At 41.1% G+C, this 22,398-nt stretch overlaps 1 protein-coding gene across 2 annotated transcripts; it reads left to right on the top strand.

The window, feature by feature from the left end:
• The first annotated feature begins 2,567 nt into the window (after positions 1-2,567).
• Positions 2,568-18,966, top strand: abcb11b (ATP-binding cassette, sub-family B (MDR/TAP), member 11b). Of its 2 annotated transcripts, none has more exons than XM_079669301.1 (29): positions 2,568-2,759; positions 3,123-3,205; positions 3,420-3,438; positions 4,792-4,818; positions 4,894-4,945; positions 5,033-5,289; positions 5,403-5,490; positions 6,245-6,378; positions 6,460-6,631; positions 6,849-6,973; positions 7,548-7,722; positions 8,188-8,301; positions 8,390-8,500; positions 8,584-8,709; positions 9,120-9,323; positions 9,410-9,580; positions 9,806-10,007; positions 10,091-10,160; positions 10,486-10,606; positions 10,806-10,973; positions 11,505-11,609; positions 11,895-12,056; positions 12,151-12,354; positions 13,031-13,272; positions 13,703-13,859; positions 14,258-14,455; positions 15,533-15,739; positions 17,024-17,170; positions 17,598-18,966. In XM_079669301.1, the coding sequence occupies exons 2-29, from the start codon at positions 3,133-3,135 to the stop codon at positions 17,796-17,798; spliced, it is 4,032 nt and encodes a 1,343-aa protein (XP_079525427.1). In that variant the 5' UTR covers positions 2,568-2,759; positions 3,123-3,132; the 3' UTR covers positions 17,799-18,966. The 2 variants fall into 2 exon arrangements, with proteins under 2 accessions (XP_079525427.1, XP_079525426.1); XM_079669300.1 differs by having other exon boundaries at positions 2,568-2,763.
• The last annotated feature ends 3,432 nt before the right edge of the window (positions 18,967-22,398 follow it).

Genomic DNA, 22,398 nt, shown 5'->3' with positions numbered 1-22,398 from the left:
CATAAGTGTTATCACTACAGGTATACATGTTCCATCATTAGTTCAAAAGCTGGCAGAAATCACTAATGTACCTGCTTATTCTATGAAATGTATTCTAGGGCTATCTGTGGACATGTTTTTCATTCAAATATGATGTCCTGTGAAGACACTTTATAGAGTGTAACACATTTAACTACTGTAATGCAATCCAATTTATGCTCATTTCATTAAGACACATTTGTAGGCATACATATTACTATGTAGAGTGCCTATGTTCTACTAATGAATGTTATAGTTATTTGGTCATTTGGTATGTGTGAAGTTATGACAATAAATATGGGTCTTTGTTTTACATCGTTTCCATTCAATGAAATGTGTGCCATGGGTCATCTAAAACCTTTCACATGTTCCCCACAAGGAGGCAGCAGTGTTGTGTAGTCATTCATTTTCTGTGCAGATGCAAGCACTTCTACAGTATTTCCATAAGTAAAGTTGCAGTAGGATATTGCACACAGAAATGCTTGATCACAGAAATGTACAATATGGTTGTGAATTTTACAAAATAAGTGCTTTAAAGCTGTTAATGCAGCTTTAATACCTTTAAATGTCCCAGTTACAAAAAATGCATTTGTTTAACTTGTTTAATTCTATCTGGGATTCTTTGCGTGCATGCCGTTTATAGTTTTAATATTTCTGATGTTAGTGCAATTACCGTTAGCTTGAATGTTGACGGCTTGGAAGTTTTAATGAATACACTTATCTTCTTTCTTTTAGGAGTTTCCTGACTGCACCAAAACAGGAAATAGGCCTTTGTTTATTCCAACAATGATTTGAACCTTTCATGTGAATCAGAACTCATTAATATTAGATTTTAGCTGTATGAAAGTAGCCTGCATTCGCCCTGGTAAAAAAAAAGGAACTAGACATGAAGCTTTCCAGCAAAGTGGAACTGGAAGAGGTCAACAGCCGTAATGTCAACCTGCAGTAACATCGATACACAACGCCTGCTCACTAAGCTACGTTCTAGCTAACAGTGTATTTAGTATAGGGTATTGTTACACATAATGTTAGATTAAATATTAGCTAATGTTGGCTGTAGCAGCAAAACCCTTTGGTTACAGTTTGTTTTATTGCTTTATAATTAAATCATTAATTTGTAGAAAGAAGGTGTTCTTTGTTTTGTTTTTTAAGTAACGCAGTATTGCTTTAAGAGACGCAGATATAGCTAACGGATCAAACAGGGCTAATATGTGTCAGATGCAACTTTCTTACACCAAGACACAAGATAAATTACACCACCTAAGAATCCCTATCATGACACTTTTTAAAGATATATTATAAGTAGGACAGATATCGCATCGCATCACAACTTTAGAGTCAAAGCAGCTGAAAATAAACGTGTCAAAAAAGAACAAAACCACAGACCACTATAAACAACACATATGGTAATACATAAGAAAGGGCGGGGGGGGGGGTAGACAAGCGTGGCCCCGATTCTTGCTAGAAAATCAATGAAGCTTGATTTGGGTTTAGATGCAATAAACACATGTGTTCATATATTCAAATTCCCTAAGGGACATTACGATAGCTATCTAGTCATTGTAGAATTGTGCCAAAGCTTCTGGTCTTAAAGCCTATGAATCCCTGTACTTATCAGGACTTAATAAAGATTACAGAATGTATTTTTCACAGTCCAAACACATTATCATGTTAAAACACTTTGGTTAAAGCTGCTACAAAGTACAAGTGTTATCCCTCTGACTGACGTGAAAGCCGGCCTTAGAATACAGTGTACAGTTTAAGAGGAACACATTGTTTACAAAGAGACTGAAACCGTTCCTCAGAGAGGGCAAATGATTCATAAGAAGAAGACTTTCCTAATCCCCAGGGAAATAACTTTTCTCCCTATGTTACTCTTATTATTTTCAGAAAATAATTACCTGGGAAGTTTTACAATGATATCTATCAGTTATTTTTTCAATTCACCTGTAGTGTTGCAACATGCATGGAATCCAACAAAACATATAGATAAAGGTTTTATAATCATATTAAAACCAAGGAATCTCTACTTCAGTAGCTCGTACATACACCAAACTTCTTTTAGTTTTATTTCTATCCATATTCTGAAGGTTTGAAAGAGTGCTTTGTTCATATATTGTTCATAATCTGATTTATCACAAGTTATTCCTTAAAACATAGCAAACATGTATTTACTTACCGGATGTTGACAGAATTTTCTGATTTATGGAGAGATATGTCACACAAATTAACCAAGAATTTTGAACATGGCCTCGTGTCCTGTTCTATAGATGTATGCAAATTTGCATGGGGCCTAATTGTCATATTTGCACCTGAAACAGCAGATAACTTGGTCTTTAGCTGTGTAACAGTGATATCCATTGGTTCCCCCCTTAAAGCCCTGCCCTGTGTGAGTTCATCAGTCACGTTCAGAGGATGCAGAAACAGTGCAGGGCCTCTGCAGGTAAAATATTTGCACAGCGGGGTCATCAGCCTTTTGAGCAGCATGAACCGACAGGACACTTACCCTCAAACCAAACACTCTGACCCTGAGCCGCTGCCAGCTCTGTCCAATAAGAGCATGAGAGTCACAGTGTGTTGTGACAAGCGACTACAACTAGCCAGAGGACAAACAACTGGATGTCTTGGACTAAAGTGAAGGAAGGCTGCTGACTTGATTTGAATTTGACTTCTTTTGTTAGAGCTCATGATTAGCTTCGATCAAGGATAACAAACATAGATTTCTCATCAAAAGGAAACGGGTAGGTGAGTCTATTTTTCTTATTTGTGAAAGCAGTTCAAATCAAAACATGCTACCAGGACTAAATTAGTTTTCTTCAAATGTTCAAAGGAAATTAATTAACTTTGTAAATGTTTTCGGAACGTGAGTAAAAGAAAGTCAAGGTGAGGCGTGCTAGAAAATAGAATACAAATCAATGAAAATTAAAACAACATTCATTCATTATCCACAATATAAAGCTGTTAGAAACTACTTTTCTTCTTCCCTTGAAGGCGGATGTCAGCTTCAAATCAAAACATGTACTCTTCAGTGGGGTTTACTTTTTGACCTGACTGCCATATTCTATTTATTCAGTTTTTGCACTCCTTTGATTTGCTTTTTCTAGATGAGCCATCATGCCGTCTGGATCAGTGAAATTGCATAGCATTAAAAAACTGGGACAGGAGAACAACAGCTATGAAGAAGAAGGTAAGAGGACAGGGAGATGCTTCATGGAACGCAAATGAATGGTGGCCGACAGATGTAAACGCGTTGCAACGGCCTGAAACACTAGGAGAAAAGCGCTGCACTTTCAAAAGCAATACAATAATTCCGTATTTTATTTGAATAAAGAATGTTGGATACGAGATACATCTACAGATAAAAAAAAAATGTAAACGCTTATTTTATTCTTGTGTTGCAGAACCAGCTGGCTCCTATGCGTACGTATTCTTTGGACTATTTTATGATTTCTTATGATTTATAAATGATTGAATAAAAGTAATAATCCTAATCTTTGATTTTTTTTCACGCTCTTCACAATAAACGTGTTACCTAGAAAACACACTTCTCTCTGGAGGTCAATGACCTCGTGCACTCGTGTCGAAGTGAGTCCTCAACAGCACGGCTGCATCATTAAAGAATAATAATTAGGGTACAAAGTAACACAGTTGTAAATAATACATTCTTTGCATTCGACATCATGACTGAATGCAATATAGGACATTTCCATCATGTATCAATCAGGTGATTAATATGTGATGTGATGATTAGGTGATGTATAATTAAAGGCTATTTAGAGTTTATTTTGTGTTCTTTATTTGCAGAGACTTGTGCTTTCAGGGCCACTGAACACGATGGATGACACATTTAAGGAGGACTCAAACAGAGAGAAACAAACCATATAAAGGAAGCAGGAGAATTGCTTTAGGCAAGGGTCGGCAAACAAATAATAATATAAGTTTAACTATTAGTAGTTTAGATTTGAATGGCACTTTTCAAAAACTAACTTTAAAATGTGCGTTCCATTCAACAAAATAAAATAAAAAGTAATACAGGGACATCTAAACACATTACAGTTGAAGAACTCTCAGTGATATGGCAATCCATAGGAAGTGATTGACATATAAGCCAGTCTATATAAGAAGGGCTCAAAGACACGAGACTGATTGTGCCGGCCTTATCTCCTCAGGCATTCTGTTCCTAGAAGAGAAAGCGCACTCAGCTATAGTATTGAACCTGGCACGTGGAAAACAAACAAAAAACAAAAAGGGGCCTTGCCTAAGGATGTAATGCTGCTTTCCGCTTTCTAAAAATATAGAAGGTCATTGATGTAGCTAGGGGCTTTCTGTGCTTTAAAAACACCAGTAAAGTCTTAGAATCTCTTCTGATTCTTACTGACAGCCGGCGCGTGTATGCAGAGGCTTGATAGAAACATTGAGGATCTAAACAGTAACAGGTAACAGTGGTTAACCATGGTTAACTCATGATCCATTAACCCAGACAGTAGAAACAGCTGTCCATCTATCATCCTGGAGTAATTCATGCATTTCCAACTTGTGTTTTGTACCCTAGGCAAGTACTGATTAATGCCTCATTTGCATTTGTAAACCTAACATTAAACACAGAGCAGACTGGGCTCTGGTTTCAGACAGAGGGTGAAAAGAGGTGATACAGGCAGTATGAGAACAATAAAGCATGGAGACATGTCACAGTAGAGACACTACATACTGATATGAACTTGAAACAGGGCCCCTTTAAGCTGCTAACTGTATGCTCTGTGTTTCACTTTGCAGGAACAACACAACTTCCAAGGCTGATAAGTGAGTAAAGATAGCAATGGAGGCCTTGGATACATTCACACCTTATATATAAAACCTATTCTTTTATTCCAACAGAGATGATGGAAAGGAGGAGCAACCGGCGATACGGGTCGGCTTCTTTCAGCTGGTAAAATACTCTTTCTTTAGCTTTTTAATACGTCGTAATCCGTCTCCATGGAGCTGATGCCAGTGTTGTGCTCACCTTCCTGTCCAGTTCCGTTACGCCAGCTGCAACGAGGTGCTGATGATGGTGATGGGGAGCGTCTGCGCGGTGCTGCACGGCTCGGCGCAGCCCCTCATGCTGCTGGTGTTCGGCCTGCTCACCGACACCTTCATAGAATACGACATCGAGCTCAACGAGCTGAAAGATGAGAGGAAGGAGTGTGTGAACAACACCATCCAGTGGAAGAACCACACTGGCATGAACCAGTCAGAATGGGCTATAACGGAAAATAAAACAATCCCATGTGGGTAAGTAGGTTGAAAATAGCCAGCAATGTGATAATAATAAATGTTAAGATCCATCGTTAAGTATATCATTTGTTGTCTTCATATGTGATTCACTCATTTATGCTTTCTTTCAGGATTCTCGACATTGAATATGAGATGACCAATTTTGCCTTATATTACGTTGGAATTGGAGCAGCGGTGTTCGTGCTGGGATACTTTCAGGTTGGTCTTAAACTGTCATTGCTTTCATACAAAGAGACACATCTAAAATGAGATGAGTCTGTGTCATCCTTGCTCTTGAAAACAAACTCAGTCAGCATGGCACAGCTTGATCCCATCAACTGTAAAACCTCTGAAAAGCTCCTGCTGCCTGTATACAATTAAACAATTGCTTGGCATTTCAGCAGAACATCATTCTCTGAAGCTGTTTCCCAAAGTCCCTTCAGTTATTATGCCTTTCTTAACAATCCAAACACCTCATTAAGGAACAATCACAATTGTTTTCAGAAATGTCTTAGTATATTGGATCTCAGTGCTGCATTCAACACGGACGGTCACACCGTAGAACCAGACAGACTGGAAAACAAGAATTCTTAGCATATACATTCAATTGTTTATATATTTTTGCAGTATAGGGACTTATTTTACTTAAAAATACTAGGTTTACATTGAGGATGGTTGGAAATATCCTGATTGTAGTTCCTATGGGTTAGAAAGGCTAGATACTACATTTCCCATAATGCAACTCCATAGAAGCTTGTCCACATTTGACCCAGCATGCCCACATTTTTTCAAATCCACATGAAATGCAGACTTTTTGTGAAATGTAGCTTCCAATCATAAGCCAAGACCCTGGAGCCATCATTATGACATCATCAGAGTTATTATGTCTAATTTGAGTTGTATGTAGAATTCCCCTTTAACCTTCAAAAAAGAGGTCAGAATCAATCTATCGTTTGTCTTTTCTTTCGAATAGATCTCCCTGTGGGTGAGGTCGGCTGCCAGGCAGATCCAGCTCATCAGGAACCTGTACTTCAGACAGGTGATGAGGATGGAGATCGGCTGGTTCGACTGCACCTCTGTGGGGGAGCTCAATACCCGCATGTCAGAGTGAGTGGGACAGTGACGGCATGATTTCTATCTCATGGAGTTTTTTGTTTTTTTTGACCTGTTGTTATATATCTCATACAGTGACATCAACAAGATCAACGATGCCATTGCGGATCAAGTCGCCATCTTCCTTCAGCGCTTCACCACCTTCGTGTGTGGCTTCTGCGTTGGCTTTGTGAAGGGATGGAAGTTAACGCTAGTTATTGTGGCAGCGAGCCCACTGATCGGTGTTGGAGCAGGTCTCATGGCCCTGGTAAGATCTGACTTGTTGAAATTGACTTGGCGACTTGACCTAATGAATGGACTTGGTCTTTATTTGTCGACTTGACTTCTCTTGACTTGACGACCCAGCTTCCCTTCCATTGACTTGAGTTGTGGACTAGAACCGTCTTTACTTGTTTAATTTAATTGATTTGACTCACTCATTTCCTGTTCTTCATTAACTATGCGTCCCTGTGTTTTTCCTTTAGTTTGTAGCTAAGCTAACGGGGATGGAGCTTCAGGCCTACGCTAAAGCTGGAGCTGTAGCAGACGAGGTCCTCACCTCCATCAGGACTGTGGCTGCTTTTGGTGGGGAGGCAAAGGAGGTGCAGAGGTAAGACTTTCCAGATGAAAGTTAATTTACTTAAAGTGGACCTATCGTGCTATATTTGAATAATATAGTGTAGGACCATACCTATAAAAGGCATATTTATACTTTTTATTTGTCAAAATACCAAACAGATCATGCATTTTAGTCATTCCTCATTTCGCTCAATTTAACACTGTCTTTGCATGGGCTGATTCTGTGAGAACAGCACCACCTACAGGCCTGGCATATGTACTACAGCGTCTCCAGCGCTTTCGAACAACAATGTCCGTGGCTGTCTCCTCCTGATTGGTGGAGTTGTCCCAATAGCCGTAGCGCCACTTCTATGACGTCATAGAAGTGTTCAAATCTGGATCAGTCTGTATCAGATCCGTTGCAGCCCCTTTTTAAGAGATTTAGGTATGGAGGAAAATAGAGAGGGTTGTGTTTTCTGACACTTGGTGAGTTCCCTGGAACACCGGGGACACATATTCATGTGTAAAAGACGTACAAAAGTGCATTTTGCATGATAGGTCCCCTTTAATTGACTTTGTCCTATAAATCTATACATGCAGCTGAAGTGATCTCTCCTGCTGTACAGGTACGACAGGAACCTGATCTCAGCGCAGCGCTGGGGCATCAGGAAGGGTCTGATCATGGGGTTCTTCACTGGATACATGTGGCTGATCATATTTCTGTGCTATGGGCTGGCCTTTTGGTATGGCTCCAGCCTCGTGTTGGATACCGCAGAATACACACCAGGAACACTACTGCAGGTATCACAACCAGAACTGACAGGGCAGCAGTGGGGGAATCACAATTTAATTCTTTTTAAGACATTTCTTTTTTAATTAAAAATGTTTACATGTCAAATTTACGTGTATGGGAAAATCCTACTCGGCCATTAACAGAATTCAGATTTTCATTTTGGTATTAGTTCAAATTAAATGCACAAAATCCAGGGAACAAGAACTGAACTGCTAGTAAATCAAAGGTCAGTTCAAGTAACTCCTAATTAAATTTGAAAGGTAGCAAATGATTATTAAGTTGAGAAATTACGATTATATATAATGTTTAAGAACTGCTGATTATGGTCCTTTAATGAAAGCATTTTTTTTCCTTTTAATGATTGGGTTTCTTCTTTGCTTTTCCATGGACAAAAACTCAGAAAAAACAATTGCATACAACATTTGACAGTTTTCATGTGACCAATGGAGTTATTTAGTTGACCTTTCTTCCAGGTGTTCTTTGGTGTTCTGATAGCAGCCCTGAATCTGGGACAGGCCTCCCCGTGCCTGGAGGCTTTTGCTTCAGGACGTGGAGCTGCCACCATCATCTTTGAGACTATTGAGAGAGTGAGAAAGCTTGTTGTTCAAATTTATATATATAATGGCAAGCTATTTTACAGGGAAGTCACTTATTTTTTGTATGTGTCGCTGACAGGAGCCGGAGATTGATTGTCTCTCTGAGGCTGGATATAAGCTGGAAAAGGTGAAAGGAGATATTGAGTTTCACAATGTGACCTTCAACTACCCCTCCAGACCGGATGTCAAGGTATTCCTCATTATCATATAACTGAGGGTATAATTAGGTTTCTAGAAAAAAGACATTTCTGTGATCGTGTGATCTGTGCGCAGATCCTGGACCAGCTCAGTGTTGCAGTGAAGTCGGCGGAGACCACAGCCTTTGTGGGTCCGAGTGGAGCTGGTAAAAGCACGGCTATTCAGCTCATCCAGCGCTTCTACGACCCTAAAGAGGGCATGGTGGGTTTGACAGCTGTACTAATGTAACACACAAGTGATTCTTCTATCAGTGCTGTTTTTCATATTAAATAATCCCTTACACACACACCATAGCTCCTTCCTTTTAAGTGTTATTCTAGTCCATTCAAAAATAACCACCCCCTGAGGGTAATAGAAGAACATGATAATCTGTTCCATTATTCAGCCAATGGGTCCTAACAGCCTCATTTTTCCTTTTTACTAGAAAAGGTCTTTGCACACCCTACTCCGTACAGTCTTTAGAGGAGTAAAAAGCCATTCACAGCACCACGAAGGTTATGCTTAGACCTTCATTTGGAAGTAGCATTGTGGCAAAAAACACATTATAGCATCTTTAATAACTCCATCCATCAATTTTTTGCAAAATCAGCTCTCTGTGCTCTCCACCTCAGGTGACCCTGGACGGGCATGACATCAGAGGGCTGAACATCCAATGGCTGCGCTCGCTGATCGGCATCGTGGAGCAGGAGCCCGTGCTGTTCGCCACTACCATCGCTGAGAACATACGCTACGGCCGGCCCGACGTCCCCATGGAGGACGTCATCGGTGCTGCCAAACAGGCCAACGCATACAACTTCATCATGGACCTGCCACAGGTTCTCACATGATCTCATACAAATACTTTCAGTAAAAAGTTTTGAAAATGTCCGCCTGACAAGTTTCACTTTTTACAATCCGGCAGAAATTTGACACCTTGGTCGGGGCGGGTGGAGGTCAGATGAGCGGCGGTCAGAAGCAGCGTATTGCCATCGCTCGAGCTCTGGTCAGGAAGCCTCGGATCCTGCTGCTGGACATGGCAACCTCTGCCCTCGACAACGAGAGCGAGGCTACAGTTCAAGAAGCTTTGGATAAAGTAAGTCAAGTTCTACTCGATTAGCTTCTGGTTTCATCTCTGGTTTGAAAGAAATTAAGGTTTATACTTCTTAGAGAATGTTCCAAAAATATGAGCCAATAACACCAGTTAATTGACCATTTTGGGGTTTAAAAGGTAGAGGTCCTACTCTTTATCACAATCAGATTATCTCCGGCAAAAATCTGGACTATTAAAGAGATTGAAATATGTTGGATTTGATCTCAGGTACGTACGGGGCGCACCACCATCTCCATCGCTCACCGGCTGTCCACCATAAAGAACGCTGATGTGATCGTGGGCTTTGAGCGCGGCCGGGCTGTGGAGAGTGGCAAACACAACGAGCTGCTGGAGAGGAAGGGGGTCTACTTCACTCTGGTCACCCTGCAGAGCCAAGGGGACAAGGCTCTGAATGAGAAGGCTCGACAAAGTAGGTCCAGAAAGATTTTTTTTTTTTTTTAAACAAAAGGATCTCCTGATTGTGATCGCCCTTTGTTGGATCTCTTACATTAGTGGTTGTCGAGGATGAAGTACCAGAGAGGCTGAATCTGTCCAGAGCAGGCAGCTACCGGGCCAGCTTGAGGTATTATTCATTCCCATCATTCCCCTACACTGTAATATCCACTTCCATGGTCGTGATGTGCATCTAAATAGGATTATTACACTAGTCATTTAAGGCGGAAAATGAAGTTTGTCATGGCAGAAACTGACACCTTCATTTACTTAACTATCCTCTTCCTTGGACAATTGCAGCATTTAGCTATTATCATGACAACTAGCCACTTACCAGAGCAGAGTTCTGAGCACCCAGTATTTAGAGAAAGCAGAACAACAAGCAGCAATGTATCCCTGTGAATATTCATGTGCATAGAAATGATGGCTGAAGATAGCTATTTTGTTTTGTACAGAGCCTCTATCCGCCAGCGTTCTCGATCGCAGCTGTCCAATCTGATCCCAGAGTCTTCTGTTTCAATCGCTGGAGAGCTTGGCCCCAGAGCCTACGCTGTGTCACAGCCAGACAAATCCAAGGTGTGTGTGTGTGTGTAGGAGTGTTTGCATCCAATTTTACACGTGGGTGGTTCGAGCAGGTCAAAAATAATGACATACCGTTGGAGTGTAACACTCGTTGTTTGAAATGTTTCTGCTATTTGCTTTTTGTCTGTATCTACTCTCAGAATAGTATACACAGTTTATTTATTTGACTGCATGTGTATATGTCTGTGCTCAGGAGGACATCGCAGAAGAGGAGGAGGAATTTGTGGAGCCTGCTCCTGTTGCCAGGATCCTGAAGTACAACGCACCCGAGTGGCCTTATATGCTTTTTGGATCCTTTGGGGCTGCCATAAACGGAGGAGTGAACCCGGTGTACTCTCTCCTGTTCAGTCAAATCCTGGCGGTGAGGTTTAAGTTGTTTCAGGATTTCTAAAATACAAAAATCAAGCCAATTCCCAACATTTTTAATAACAGAACACCAGATCTGCCTCGTTACCACGACTTCTGTGTATTTCCGTGATGTCATTTCAGCCTAAAATACTCCCACTCATATTCCCATTCACTTACATTGGGAAAGAGATGTCTGTAAATTAGCTAAATCAACCACCCAGTTGCCTACACACACTTTTATAAACCTTATTTAAATAATTAGGGTCTAAAAGTTGTAATTCAATGATATGTGTTGATTTACTGTACATCAACTTACAATGGGGACTTAATTGAACTGATTTAGTTTGGAACCTGTCTAAAACGAGTGCAACTGGCCTTTACACTGAACCTTTTACAGGTTTCTCTAACATGTCTTTCTACTCATGTGTCTCTCTGTGTGTGTGTGTGTGTGTGTGTGTGTGTGTGTGTGTGTGTGTGTGTGTGTGTGTGTGTGTGTGTGTGTGTGTGTGTGTGTGTGTGTGTGTGTGTGTGTGTGCGCGTGCAGACATTCTCCCTGACGGATATTGTGGCTCAGAGGAAGGAGATCGATGGTATCTGTGTGTTCTTTGTCATGGTCGGCGTGGTCTCTTTCTTCACCCAGATGCTGCAGGTAGAGTAGCAGCCTGCTTCTGAAAGACTGATTACTTTAGTGCTCCCACTGCTTTCACCCCCAGTGTGTTCAAGGTTGAGGGAAAGTCACAAAAGATCTGTTTTATTGTGTTAAATGAATACGTTATCTGGCTTAAAAAGGTTGCCCTACTCCCTGCAGAGTTCATGATTGATCCATCACACCCATGGATTAGAGGGATGGCAGATATGTAATATATGACTTTATGCTGAAGGTCATAGTTCGGGGATTTGATATCTTCCTGTTTGTGTGTTTGTGCGCGTCCAGGCCTATGCTTTCTCCAAGTCTGGAGAGCTGCTGACCCGCAGGCTACGTCGTCTGGGCTTCCAAGCCATGCTGGGCCAAGAGGTGGGCTGGTTTGATGATCACAAGAACAGCCCCGGAGCTCTGACCACACGCCTGGCCACTGATGCCTCACAAGTTCAAGGAGTGAGTTAAAGACTCGGTATAAATGGATTTAGAAAAGAGAGAATCATCACATTGTACGGTGAAAATGATGCTTCTTTTCCACTTCTCCTCGAAGGCCACAGGCTCGCAGATCGGCATGATCGTGAACTCTCTGACAAACATTGGCGTGGCCATCCTCATGTCCTTCTACTTCAGCTGGAAGCTCACGATGCTCATCCTGTGCTTCCTGCCCTTCATCGCCCTGTCAGGGGCATTCCAGGCTAGGATGCTAACGGTGTTCGCCAAGCAGGACAAGGAGGCGATGGAGACCGCCGGACAGGTCAGACTTCGGAGTGCAACAAAGTTATTTTCACCCGTCTTTTGGGAATTTATCAGCGTCCAGGATTCTGATATTTATGGACTTTTCGAAGGCATCATCTTAATATTCCGGATAAGCTTTCAGGTGGAGTCACAGCAGCTACTGACAGCAGATAAGAGACAGCTTAACAACAATGTCTATTTTATGCTCACGGTTTCAGTTTTTTAGGAGTAGATCTACATCCCAGCAGATGAGGTCAGATCCTTGAAATTAGCAGGTTAGGCTTGGAGGGAGCTAGCACTGTCCGGCTGAATATATACTGTGGCCACCCAGGTTTAAAATCCTCTCATGGTACAGACAACACAGCGGATAAAACCTTTAGCAAAATAAAGCCAGAGCAAGGAAGTTCACAATTAAAAGGCAAAATCAATTTGCTGTGAACTTCTTTTATGCCTTCTCAGTGATATCGATGCAGTGAAATCAAAGCATCCGAATAAAGTGGATTAGATTAAAGTTTAATGATCCCTATCGGGGAAATGGGTTTGCTGTGTCAGCATTAAATAGTATGTAGATAAGGATAGGTGTTAATGTTTTATCTATATCCCCTTCACACATTAAAAACACATAAGAATTAGGAACAGCTTCTCTATGCCTGTTTTTTTTGCATACTATTCAATCCCAGTTCTAACAATTGCAGATTTCCGGCGAGGCATTGAACAACATCCGCACCATCGCCGGCCTGGGGAAAGAGAAGACTTTTGTGGAGCTGTACGAGGCGCAGCTACACGCTCCGTACGAAGCGGCCCTGAAGAAAGCCAAGGTGTACGGAGCCTGCTACGGCTTCTCACAGTGCGTCGTGTTCCTAACCAACTCCGCCTCCTACAGGTTCGGAGGTTACTTGGTGCGACAGGAGGGGCTCCATTTCAGCTTGGTGTTCAGGTGAGAGGAGATAGCTTCCCTGGTATTCACTGGGATTTACAAAAACGACTGAAGAGGCAACTACAAAATGTAAATACAGAAATAGCTATTACTGAAACATTGATTTAGTAGTTGGAGAGGACAGAACTCTTCACATGCTTCTTGTATGGTTCCATTTTCCTCGTTAGGGAGTTGTTTTTCCAACTTTGGTATGTTCCAGAGTGTGAGATCGTAATGTGGACAGCATGGACTCTAAATATTTCTCAAAGTGTTTAAATTATCCATTGATAGTGGATTCTGAGTTGTTCTCAATTTGCCCAGTTGGGAACACATTTTCTTAAAGAAATACACTAAGGCGTGCTGAACAAAGATCCATTGTTCCAGGAGAACGATCTCGTGCATGTATAAAAATGTGAATCGATAACTTACATTGTGTTGGTTTCTTGGTCAGGGTCATCTCAGCCATCGTCACCAGTGGCACTGCCCTGGGCCGAGCCTCGTCTTACACACCGGACTACGCCAAGGCCAAGATCTCAGCCGCTCGTTTCTTCAAGCTGCTGGACCGCGTGCCTCAGATCAGCGTCTACAGCGATAAGGGAGATAAATGGGTATGAGGGCATATGTTATGCTACGCGTTATGTGCTGTTCTGACACATTGCACGCTGAGTTTATAAAGGAATGATTGCTCTTCTGTAATGAAAAGTCTAATTTATTATTCTTTTATTGCTTTGCCTATTAATTTTACATCAGTCATTAAAAACGTGTAAAAAGACAAGTATGGATTGAAGGTCCTTTTATCACATATAATATATACAAAGAAAAAAAGATTTCCTCAAAATTCCAGTACTTGTTAGGAATATTGAATAAAAAAACGTAATAATTCAATTAATTTAAATACATTGGGAGTGTTATCTGCCTTTTGTGAACAGGAGATGGCACCCTAACACACAGAGAAACCTACCCTAACCTTTGCTCTCTTTTTCCTGTTCTCCTGCTGTGTTTTCAGGATAACTTCAAGGGGAACCTTGAGTTCATTGACTGTAAGTTCACCTACCCCACCAGGCCAGACATCCAGGTCCTGAATGGGCTGAATGTGTCGGTGAAGCCGGGCCAGACGCTGGCCTTCGTGGGCAGCAGCGGCTGTGGGAAGAGCACCAGCGTCCAGCTGCTGGAGAGGTTCTACGACCCGGACCACGGGCGAGTGGTGAGGGCAGGGCGAGGCATAATGTATATACTGTCAGTGGACTATGAATAGCTTTATTCTAACTGGACAATCTGAGATACTCCTACTTCACAACATTTAGAACATTACACCACTACATTTATTCTTCAGCCTATAATATCTGGTTCATTTTCCTAATGTAACGACACATTAGTAAAATGTTCTCCAACTCATCCAGATACAATATTAATTAGCTAATCAATGAAATACATACATATATATAGGGTAGTTATTTGGTAGTTATCCGGAGGCATGCAAATGATATTGACTTTTCTATAATGACATTGATGACATGACTTTTCATTAGATTTCCCAACTGACACGGAACAACATTCCAGCTAAAAGGGAGTGGATATTGGACTTCAATTTGTCAAGTTAATTCAAACAGAAACCTAAATGAATGCTAATGTTGCAACACATCTTCTGAATGTGTAAATAGACAACTGCCACATTAGCTATATTAGCCACAATAGCTACATTAGCTTTATAAGGAGATAATAGTGTCAGTGTTGCGTTTGAACTTCTTCTGCCCCAAGAGGCCCTGCACAGGATACTGGGGAATACTTAGCATTTTTCAACATGGAAAGTACAAATAAAAGGTCTGACACATTATATTGTCACAGCAGATGCTGACCTTTATCAAAATGTCAGATCTCTCATTGTGAGATTAATAAATCATGTATAGTCTGCTTTCAATTATTAGTAAAGTAAAGTACAAATCTGACATTTTTCAATGTCAAAGAAGTATTGCTTAACATTCAGGGAAGTATATCTGACTTCTATTCATCTGATCTTTTCTCCTGACTTTGTGCTGGTTAAAATAACAAAAAGATGGAGGTTTGCTTTTGAGCCAGTACGGATCCCTGCCAAGATTCAACTGGCTTAATTTAGTTGGAAGTGGTTTGGAAACGTGGGTCCTGATGTTTGAAGAGGACATCATCACCTCTAGGTAGCGAGTAGAGCAATCACAGTAGAGATGGCTCATTGAGTGGATTGTATTTCCAGCTTTTGGTTATTATATTGCTTTCTCCTAATGGTAAAATCAATGGCTTCCCGCAGCTGATAGATGGCCATGAGTCGACGGGTGTCAGCGTGCCCTTCCTGCGCTCTAAGATTGGCATCGTGTCCCAGGAGCCCATCCTGTTCGACTGCAGCATCGAAGAGAACATCAAGTACGGCGACAACTCGCGGGAAATCAGCATGAACGAGGTCATCTCTGCCTCCAAGAAAGCCCAGCTCCACAGCTTCGTCATGGCGCTTCCTGAGGTACTGTGGGCATTGTGTGCGGGAATGTTTGGACCATGGGAGGCGGGTAACATGAGGTTTATCTGTCTGTGTTCAGGAAACAGGTTGGCACACATGCACAGCTCATGATCAGAACAGATGAAGTGGCACATGGCGGTGTGAGAGAGGCTGGTATTTAAATACTCTGGTGCTGAGGAGGGACATGTGTGGGTGATGTGTGAATGAGCAGCAAGTGTCCTCCTTAATGCCACGACATGTTTCAGCTAATAGATTCCTCTTAAGCTATTTTCATGAAGCTGTGAAGAGCAACTTGATCTGCAAAATAAATGTTATGTTGGCTTAGTTACGTCTGTCTCCAGATTTGTCTATGGGTTACAGGATGTTTTAATGCTGTGGCATTTTTAAGGAGGTCAAATATGGGTTTTCTAGAAATGTATTTAAAATAATTCATTTTTTTTCTTTTTTGACGGATAATTCAACTGACAGCTCGGATATTTCAAGTTTATCAAGACTGCAGAAAGTCATTTTTGCAAACATGGAACAATTAGTTGTTATAATGACTGCACTCGCCATTGACCAGGAGGAGCTTGTTAAAAAGGTTTTCATTATTTTATTTTCCCAAAATTTAACGAGGCTCATTAGCAGCAGCAGCTGACTGATTGTAAGCAGGTCTCACACTGCAGGCATTCAGGAACAAATCACATGGAAACGGATACATTCAGTTCTGATTTGGGCGACTTTGCTAAGTGTTCTTCAATCAAATACAGTTCTGATTTTTGTAAATGTAATACATTTGTAGTGGATTGTCTTCAGAGTATTGCCGTATGACAGTGAAGTATTTAAGGACCGCACAATTACTTAGGAGTTTTAATAGTAAATCCCCTTATGGCCCTTTTTCTTTTTTTTAAACATAAGTAAATGTCCTTCATAAAGTTCCATTAGATTATTTTGTGAGGCTCTTATTTGTGGCGTGTTTTAGTTGTTGAAGTGAGTGTTGAGTTTCAACACTTGGCCTTCAGGCATGCTACAACCAGCCTCAGGATGTTTAGTGTGAACAGTTCAAGGTGACAGGGAAAGGTGAGGAAGTCTGAGTGTAAGTTATAAAATGCTCCTTCCATAAAGTGCCTAGGGAGAGCTAGAGAATTTTAGAGGCCATATTCATATCATATTCACAGAAATGTTTTGTTCACTGAATCCAAGTCATTATCAAATTGTAGAATTTGTATGAACTTGCATGGGAAAATAATAATAGAAAGACCAATTAGAGGGGGATATGACTCACCATATTATTCCATCCGGCCTCAGAAATACCAGACGAACGTCGGAGCCCAGGGATCTCAGCTGTCTCGCGGTCAGAAGCAGCGCATCGCCATCGCCCGGGCGATCATACGTGACCCGAAGATCCTGCTGCTGGACGAGGCCACTTCTGCCCTGGATACGGAGAGCGAGAAGGTATGCTTCATTACACCCTGAGCACCACGATGTGTACAATCCACACTATACTACAGTGCAGCTGCTTGATAGTCTTCAGGCTCAGAGAGCACACAGGGCACACACTTAATTATTATTATCATTAACATCATTATCATCCATCCTCTCTATTATTATCACCAGCAGCACACAGTTCACAGCAGCCCTCCGGTTAAGATGTCTGTGGGGCTGCTCCGTTTCTTTTCTAGCTCAAATGGCTGCTGCATGCTGGGGAGCAAAGAGGCCTCTGCAGCACGCTGATACTCTGGAACAGTTTAATGATAGTAATCAATGCATGATTGTGAAATTGCTATAATTGCGAGGTTCTGCTGTGTGGGGAAACGGAGGGTGTCTGCTGCTGCCTCTCTGGGAGCCTGAACTCTGCCTCGTGTTTGTGTTTTCGTGACAGACAGTGCAAGAGGCGCTGGACAAAGCCAGAGAAGGTCGGACCTGCATCGTCATCGCACATCGCCTCTCCACCATCCAGAACTCTGACATCATCGCCGTCATGTCCCGGGGCTACGTGATTGAGATGGGGGCTCACGACCAGCTCATGGCCCTGAAGGGAGCCTACTACAAGCTGGTTACCACGGGAGCCCCAATCAGCTAACTGCTCAGGGAAACGGTCGCCAATCGGCTAAAGAGAAACAAATGTTAGGAGTGTTATGGTCGACAGGGAACATGTAAGGAAGGAATGAAGTATTTATTTTTGGGATGGGATTCTGTTATGTGTACAGCAATTTTATGAATCTCAAACCCTATTTTGGGGTATTTTAAGACGATGTTGTCCTGCTATGTTGGCAATTGTTTCTATTACATTTGTAGAATTCCCCACAGTGTACTGCCCCAAACCAGCCCTTTGGTTGTCTATAATGTATGTAAGTTGGAATCTTGACCAATATTAATAGAGTTTCATTATGAATGATAAATTATATCAATAATTAATTTAGCTGGAATATTATTTATATATTTCAAGTCCAAATACAACACAGTTATACCTCTACTGATGGATATCCTTCACTGTACTCTTGCTGAAATAAAGAAATCTACTCTTTTTGCTGAGAGATACAAATAATTAAATATTTAATATAACATGTCATCAAGAGTTTTTGGACGAAAGACATACAGGAAGCATTAGGAAATACACAAATATAACATATGGGACCTAAGTAGAGGATTAATGTATATTTATATTCATTTTCATCAGAAGGGCTATGGTTTTAATTAACACCCAGGACACACATTCCTTTGACAGAAGCCTTATACATTTTCACACATTCAAAATATTAGCTTTCAGTTCACACTAGGCTTCATTAACAGCAAAAATATATTAACATATCTTTGAAATGATCAAGGGTTTTTAAAAAGCTTGCAAATCTGCTGTCACAACCTTATATATACAGTCTATGCCATGGTCACAACGCTAGTTCAAGCCACTAGTTATCAAACAGAGTGGAATCATGGGGAAACAGCTAGACAGTCGCTGTCTCAGGGATAAAATCATTTGTTTACCAGCACCTTTAAAGCTCGCTGTTCCGGCTACAGCACATATCCAAAGTAATATTATCAGTATTTTGTTTTTAGAGATGCTACGTTGAACAGTGCCATCTGCTTCCCCCTGATTCCAGTCTTTAAGCTAAGCTAATGACCTGCTAGTTTTATCTATCTTTCAATCCAACTGTCAGCAAAAAAAGTGAATATGTATTTCCCAAAAGGTCAAATGTCAGTTTTCAATGTTTTTGTATTGTTTGTGAATTAAATAAAACCATCAGACTGTCTGAGCCCGACTGAGCCATATTTGTGTGAATTATAGAATGGCCTCATTAATGAATAATGAAGCACTTCTCAGTAAGCTTTCATTTGTTTTAACAAGCACCTGGGCACTGTTTGCATTTACTTCTCTCAAGTGGGCACTTGTCTATTGCAAATAGTGTCGGTATTGGAACGCATCCAATGTCTGAAATACAGGTTGCTCGTCCAGCAAGATCTGTGTATTTATTATGTTTCTCAACATTAAAGTTGTTGCTGATGAAAACACCTTTTTTTGATAGGTTTATTTTACCATTTAATTATGTTTTAAATTCAGATATCATCAGTCATGTTTACAACCTGCGGTCATGTGAGCCAAATATAGTTTATCTGTTATTGGTTTTAGTTTATTTTTACACAGCACACAGGTGTTTCCAGTAAAGCTAATTAGACCCAAGGTTGGAGGTGGGCGGAGCTATGGTGATAAATTGAGGTCTCTGAAATCAATGGACCAATAAGATCGACCGGTTTTCCCCGCCTTAACAGGTGCAACAAGAGAGTTGCAATCAGTCTTTCAATGCCGACAGTAGACACTTCTGAACAGAGTCAAAACAGAACATTGACACATGGAACACTTTTTACATTTTAAAAAAAGGCTACACCTTATTTTAAGACTTCCCATTCAGCATTAGCATTTTTAACTAGCTGTGTAGCTTGGGGTATCCGCTACTAATCAGAGGGTCAGTGCATGGTTCATTATTGTATTTTTGAATAAAAGCTGTGTTATAGTGTTATAATACAATGATGATACAGCAGTGTATGGATGACTTGCATCACCTGCCCTGGCTGGTGTAGTTTTATGACTCATATAATCAGGAGACAGACACATCTGAAATGTGTTTTCATCTGAGCTATCTGATGGCTTTAAACAGTCATTTATTTTATAAAGGTAGAGGAAACTGATTACATTTCCTTAACTTCCATCTGAGTTGTTTAACAGTAGTATTCATTCGTATTTTGATTGATTTATTGAGTCATAAACCCTAATGCAGATGCCGAGCTTTATAGGATCCACCACTAAATGAGATAAAATGCTTTCACCCGCATGAGGATAGAATAACGCTGATGGAAAAACAAGGGCGCGGCAACGGTCACTGTGATGGATTACATATCCCAAGCTTGTTTCATTCTCAGCACTGAGCTAAAATGAATACAAATCACATGCTGCCTGGAAGGGCATCCTCATAAAAACGAATAGCATGCTTTAAAAAAACTATGTAAGTATGTTCAAATTGCATTTAATAGACACAAAAGATCACTGGTATGATATGTATTTTTCTAGCTGTCAGTCAGTCGTTGAAATAACAAGATGATATGCTTTTAATGAAAAAGAAAGGTGCTGTCAGTATTACTCTAGTAGCAGCAAAGCAAAGCAGAACCACGTTAAAACCTGCTGCTGTGAAAAGCCTTCCACAAGGAACATGCTGGGATAATGCATGGCCTGCTTTGTGAAGATAATGCTGTATGGCAGCATTTCAGGGCTTAGCAGTTCCTAGCTGAGAGCTGCTGTAGGCCTCTCCCAGACTCGTTTCCCCCTTACATAAACCAAACCATGAATAAGCAGCTTGATAACATAAAACAGCTACTTAAAACTCTGTGACTGAGTGAGTCCTTCACAGGAATATTTAATCCGGTGCAGGAGCGTATTCCGTGTTAACAGGTGTTGATGCTGCCGCTCGTGACAGCCGCGCCGTCAGGGTGCAGATGTCAGAGACACTCCATCAGTTAGCGGTAATATGTGATCACACCACACTGACCTCTGGGAAATTGTGTCTTTAATCACGACATCTCCAGACCCAGACTCCCGGCGAATTAGCATTCCTTAGATGCTATCTCATCTCGCAGGTTCCCATGCCAATTCATTCACAGAGAGGACACTGTTTGACTTTGTGCCATGCAGTGTCAATGCAATTCTGATGGATGAAAGCAGGCGCCGGGGGCTGAGGATGTGTCTCTGTTGGGTGTGAGAGGGATAAGGAAGCTCCTCTGCCAACATAAACAAGCCTCACACGGGAACACCGAGGATTTAACACTGCTTTTCCTAATTTCTCCTAAAATGTCAGCACTTTTCGGTGCATTCAAATGGGTTATTGTGCGTGCCTCTCATCATTATATCCCCCCTTAATTTCCCATAAGGATCATTTGTTTTACTGACTTCTTGCCCTGAACTCACCTGCTGTGTTTAAAGCGTTAAAAGCGCTGACAATCAAGAAGCCATTACAGCTAACTGAGAGGAAGGACAGCAAATTGGTTGGCTTGCAGTAAAGCAAGGTTGAGTAAAGCGGTAAATAAGATGGAGGAGACCCTTGTTTTTCACCGTGTCAATAGCTGGCCTCGGGGGGGCTGTGTATCGAGTCAGAATTTAAATGTGGTAAAGAAGAGAAAGCATTTCAAATGAGACTTCAGGCTGGAGAGAGAATAAAGAGTTCAATATTTGATCCAAGGTAGCAGCTGGAGGAGGTTGCACTCTAAACGCTCAATCATAATAAAAGGCTGCTTTGTTGAAGTGTCCTTCAAAGTATTATATTTCGCTCAGTTTTAAAAGACAGGCCTGACCTTCAATAAACACAATCAACTCGTGTTGTGAGAGTGGAGACGTTTCTGAGGTAGCAAAACAGAATAAATCAGATCCCAGATTTGTTTATAGAACACAACTTTAACAGAGAAGGGCAGAGTTCATATTAAAAGCGTTCCTTTTCCACCTCAGATCCAGGAAACAGTCCATTATCTTACGTTGATTGTTGTGATTCATGGTTGGCCTTAAAGATGTTGGCTATCCGTCTATTTTAGAATGTAATACAAAACTTGAAAGGGTAATAATACAGGTAATATGTCAGTGCTTCAAACAGGTCAGCATGAGACTTCAGAGGTTATATCTGCATTTGTTGAGGGGCCCTGACCGTCCGTCAATATGTGACGGGTTGGGAGTGAGAACGTGTTGGTTTGACGGTTAAACAAATGCAGTGAAAGAATGCTCTCATTCTTATCATATGAACTCAAACTCAGTTCAACTCGTGGCTCATTTGATAATTGTAACACTTCCATTGCTAATCATCAGACACATTTTATTTTAGGACAAACTCACCCATGTAGAAAACTTGAATCTCTTCCAGCAGAACAAAGACTTTCTCCGCTGTTAGCGCTCTTTTCTCTGGTCTCTCTTAGAGAAATTCATGATTCGAGAGGATCTTTCACCTGAAACATTGCATTATTTTTTGTGGCAACTTTAAAATCTTTTAACATGTGTGACAAAACACACAGGGGTATCCAACACATGCTTTCTTACACACTTTAACACTCAACAGCTATAATAATGGGCAACAAAGACAAGCTGGCAGAGAACCTATACCTATCCTGGGGCCAGATGTTAACTACCAAATATTTATGACTGCCCATGAAAA

The sequence above is a fragment of the Notothenia rossii genome, assembly GCF_949606895.1.
Source record: "Notothenia rossii genome assembly, chromosome: 3".
Classification (NCBI taxonomy): domain Eukaryota; kingdom Metazoa; phylum Chordata; class Actinopteri; order Perciformes; family Nototheniidae; genus Notothenia; species Notothenia rossii.
Note: the sequence above shows the minus strand (reverse complement) of the source record. Positions and strands in the feature narration are given on the sequence as shown.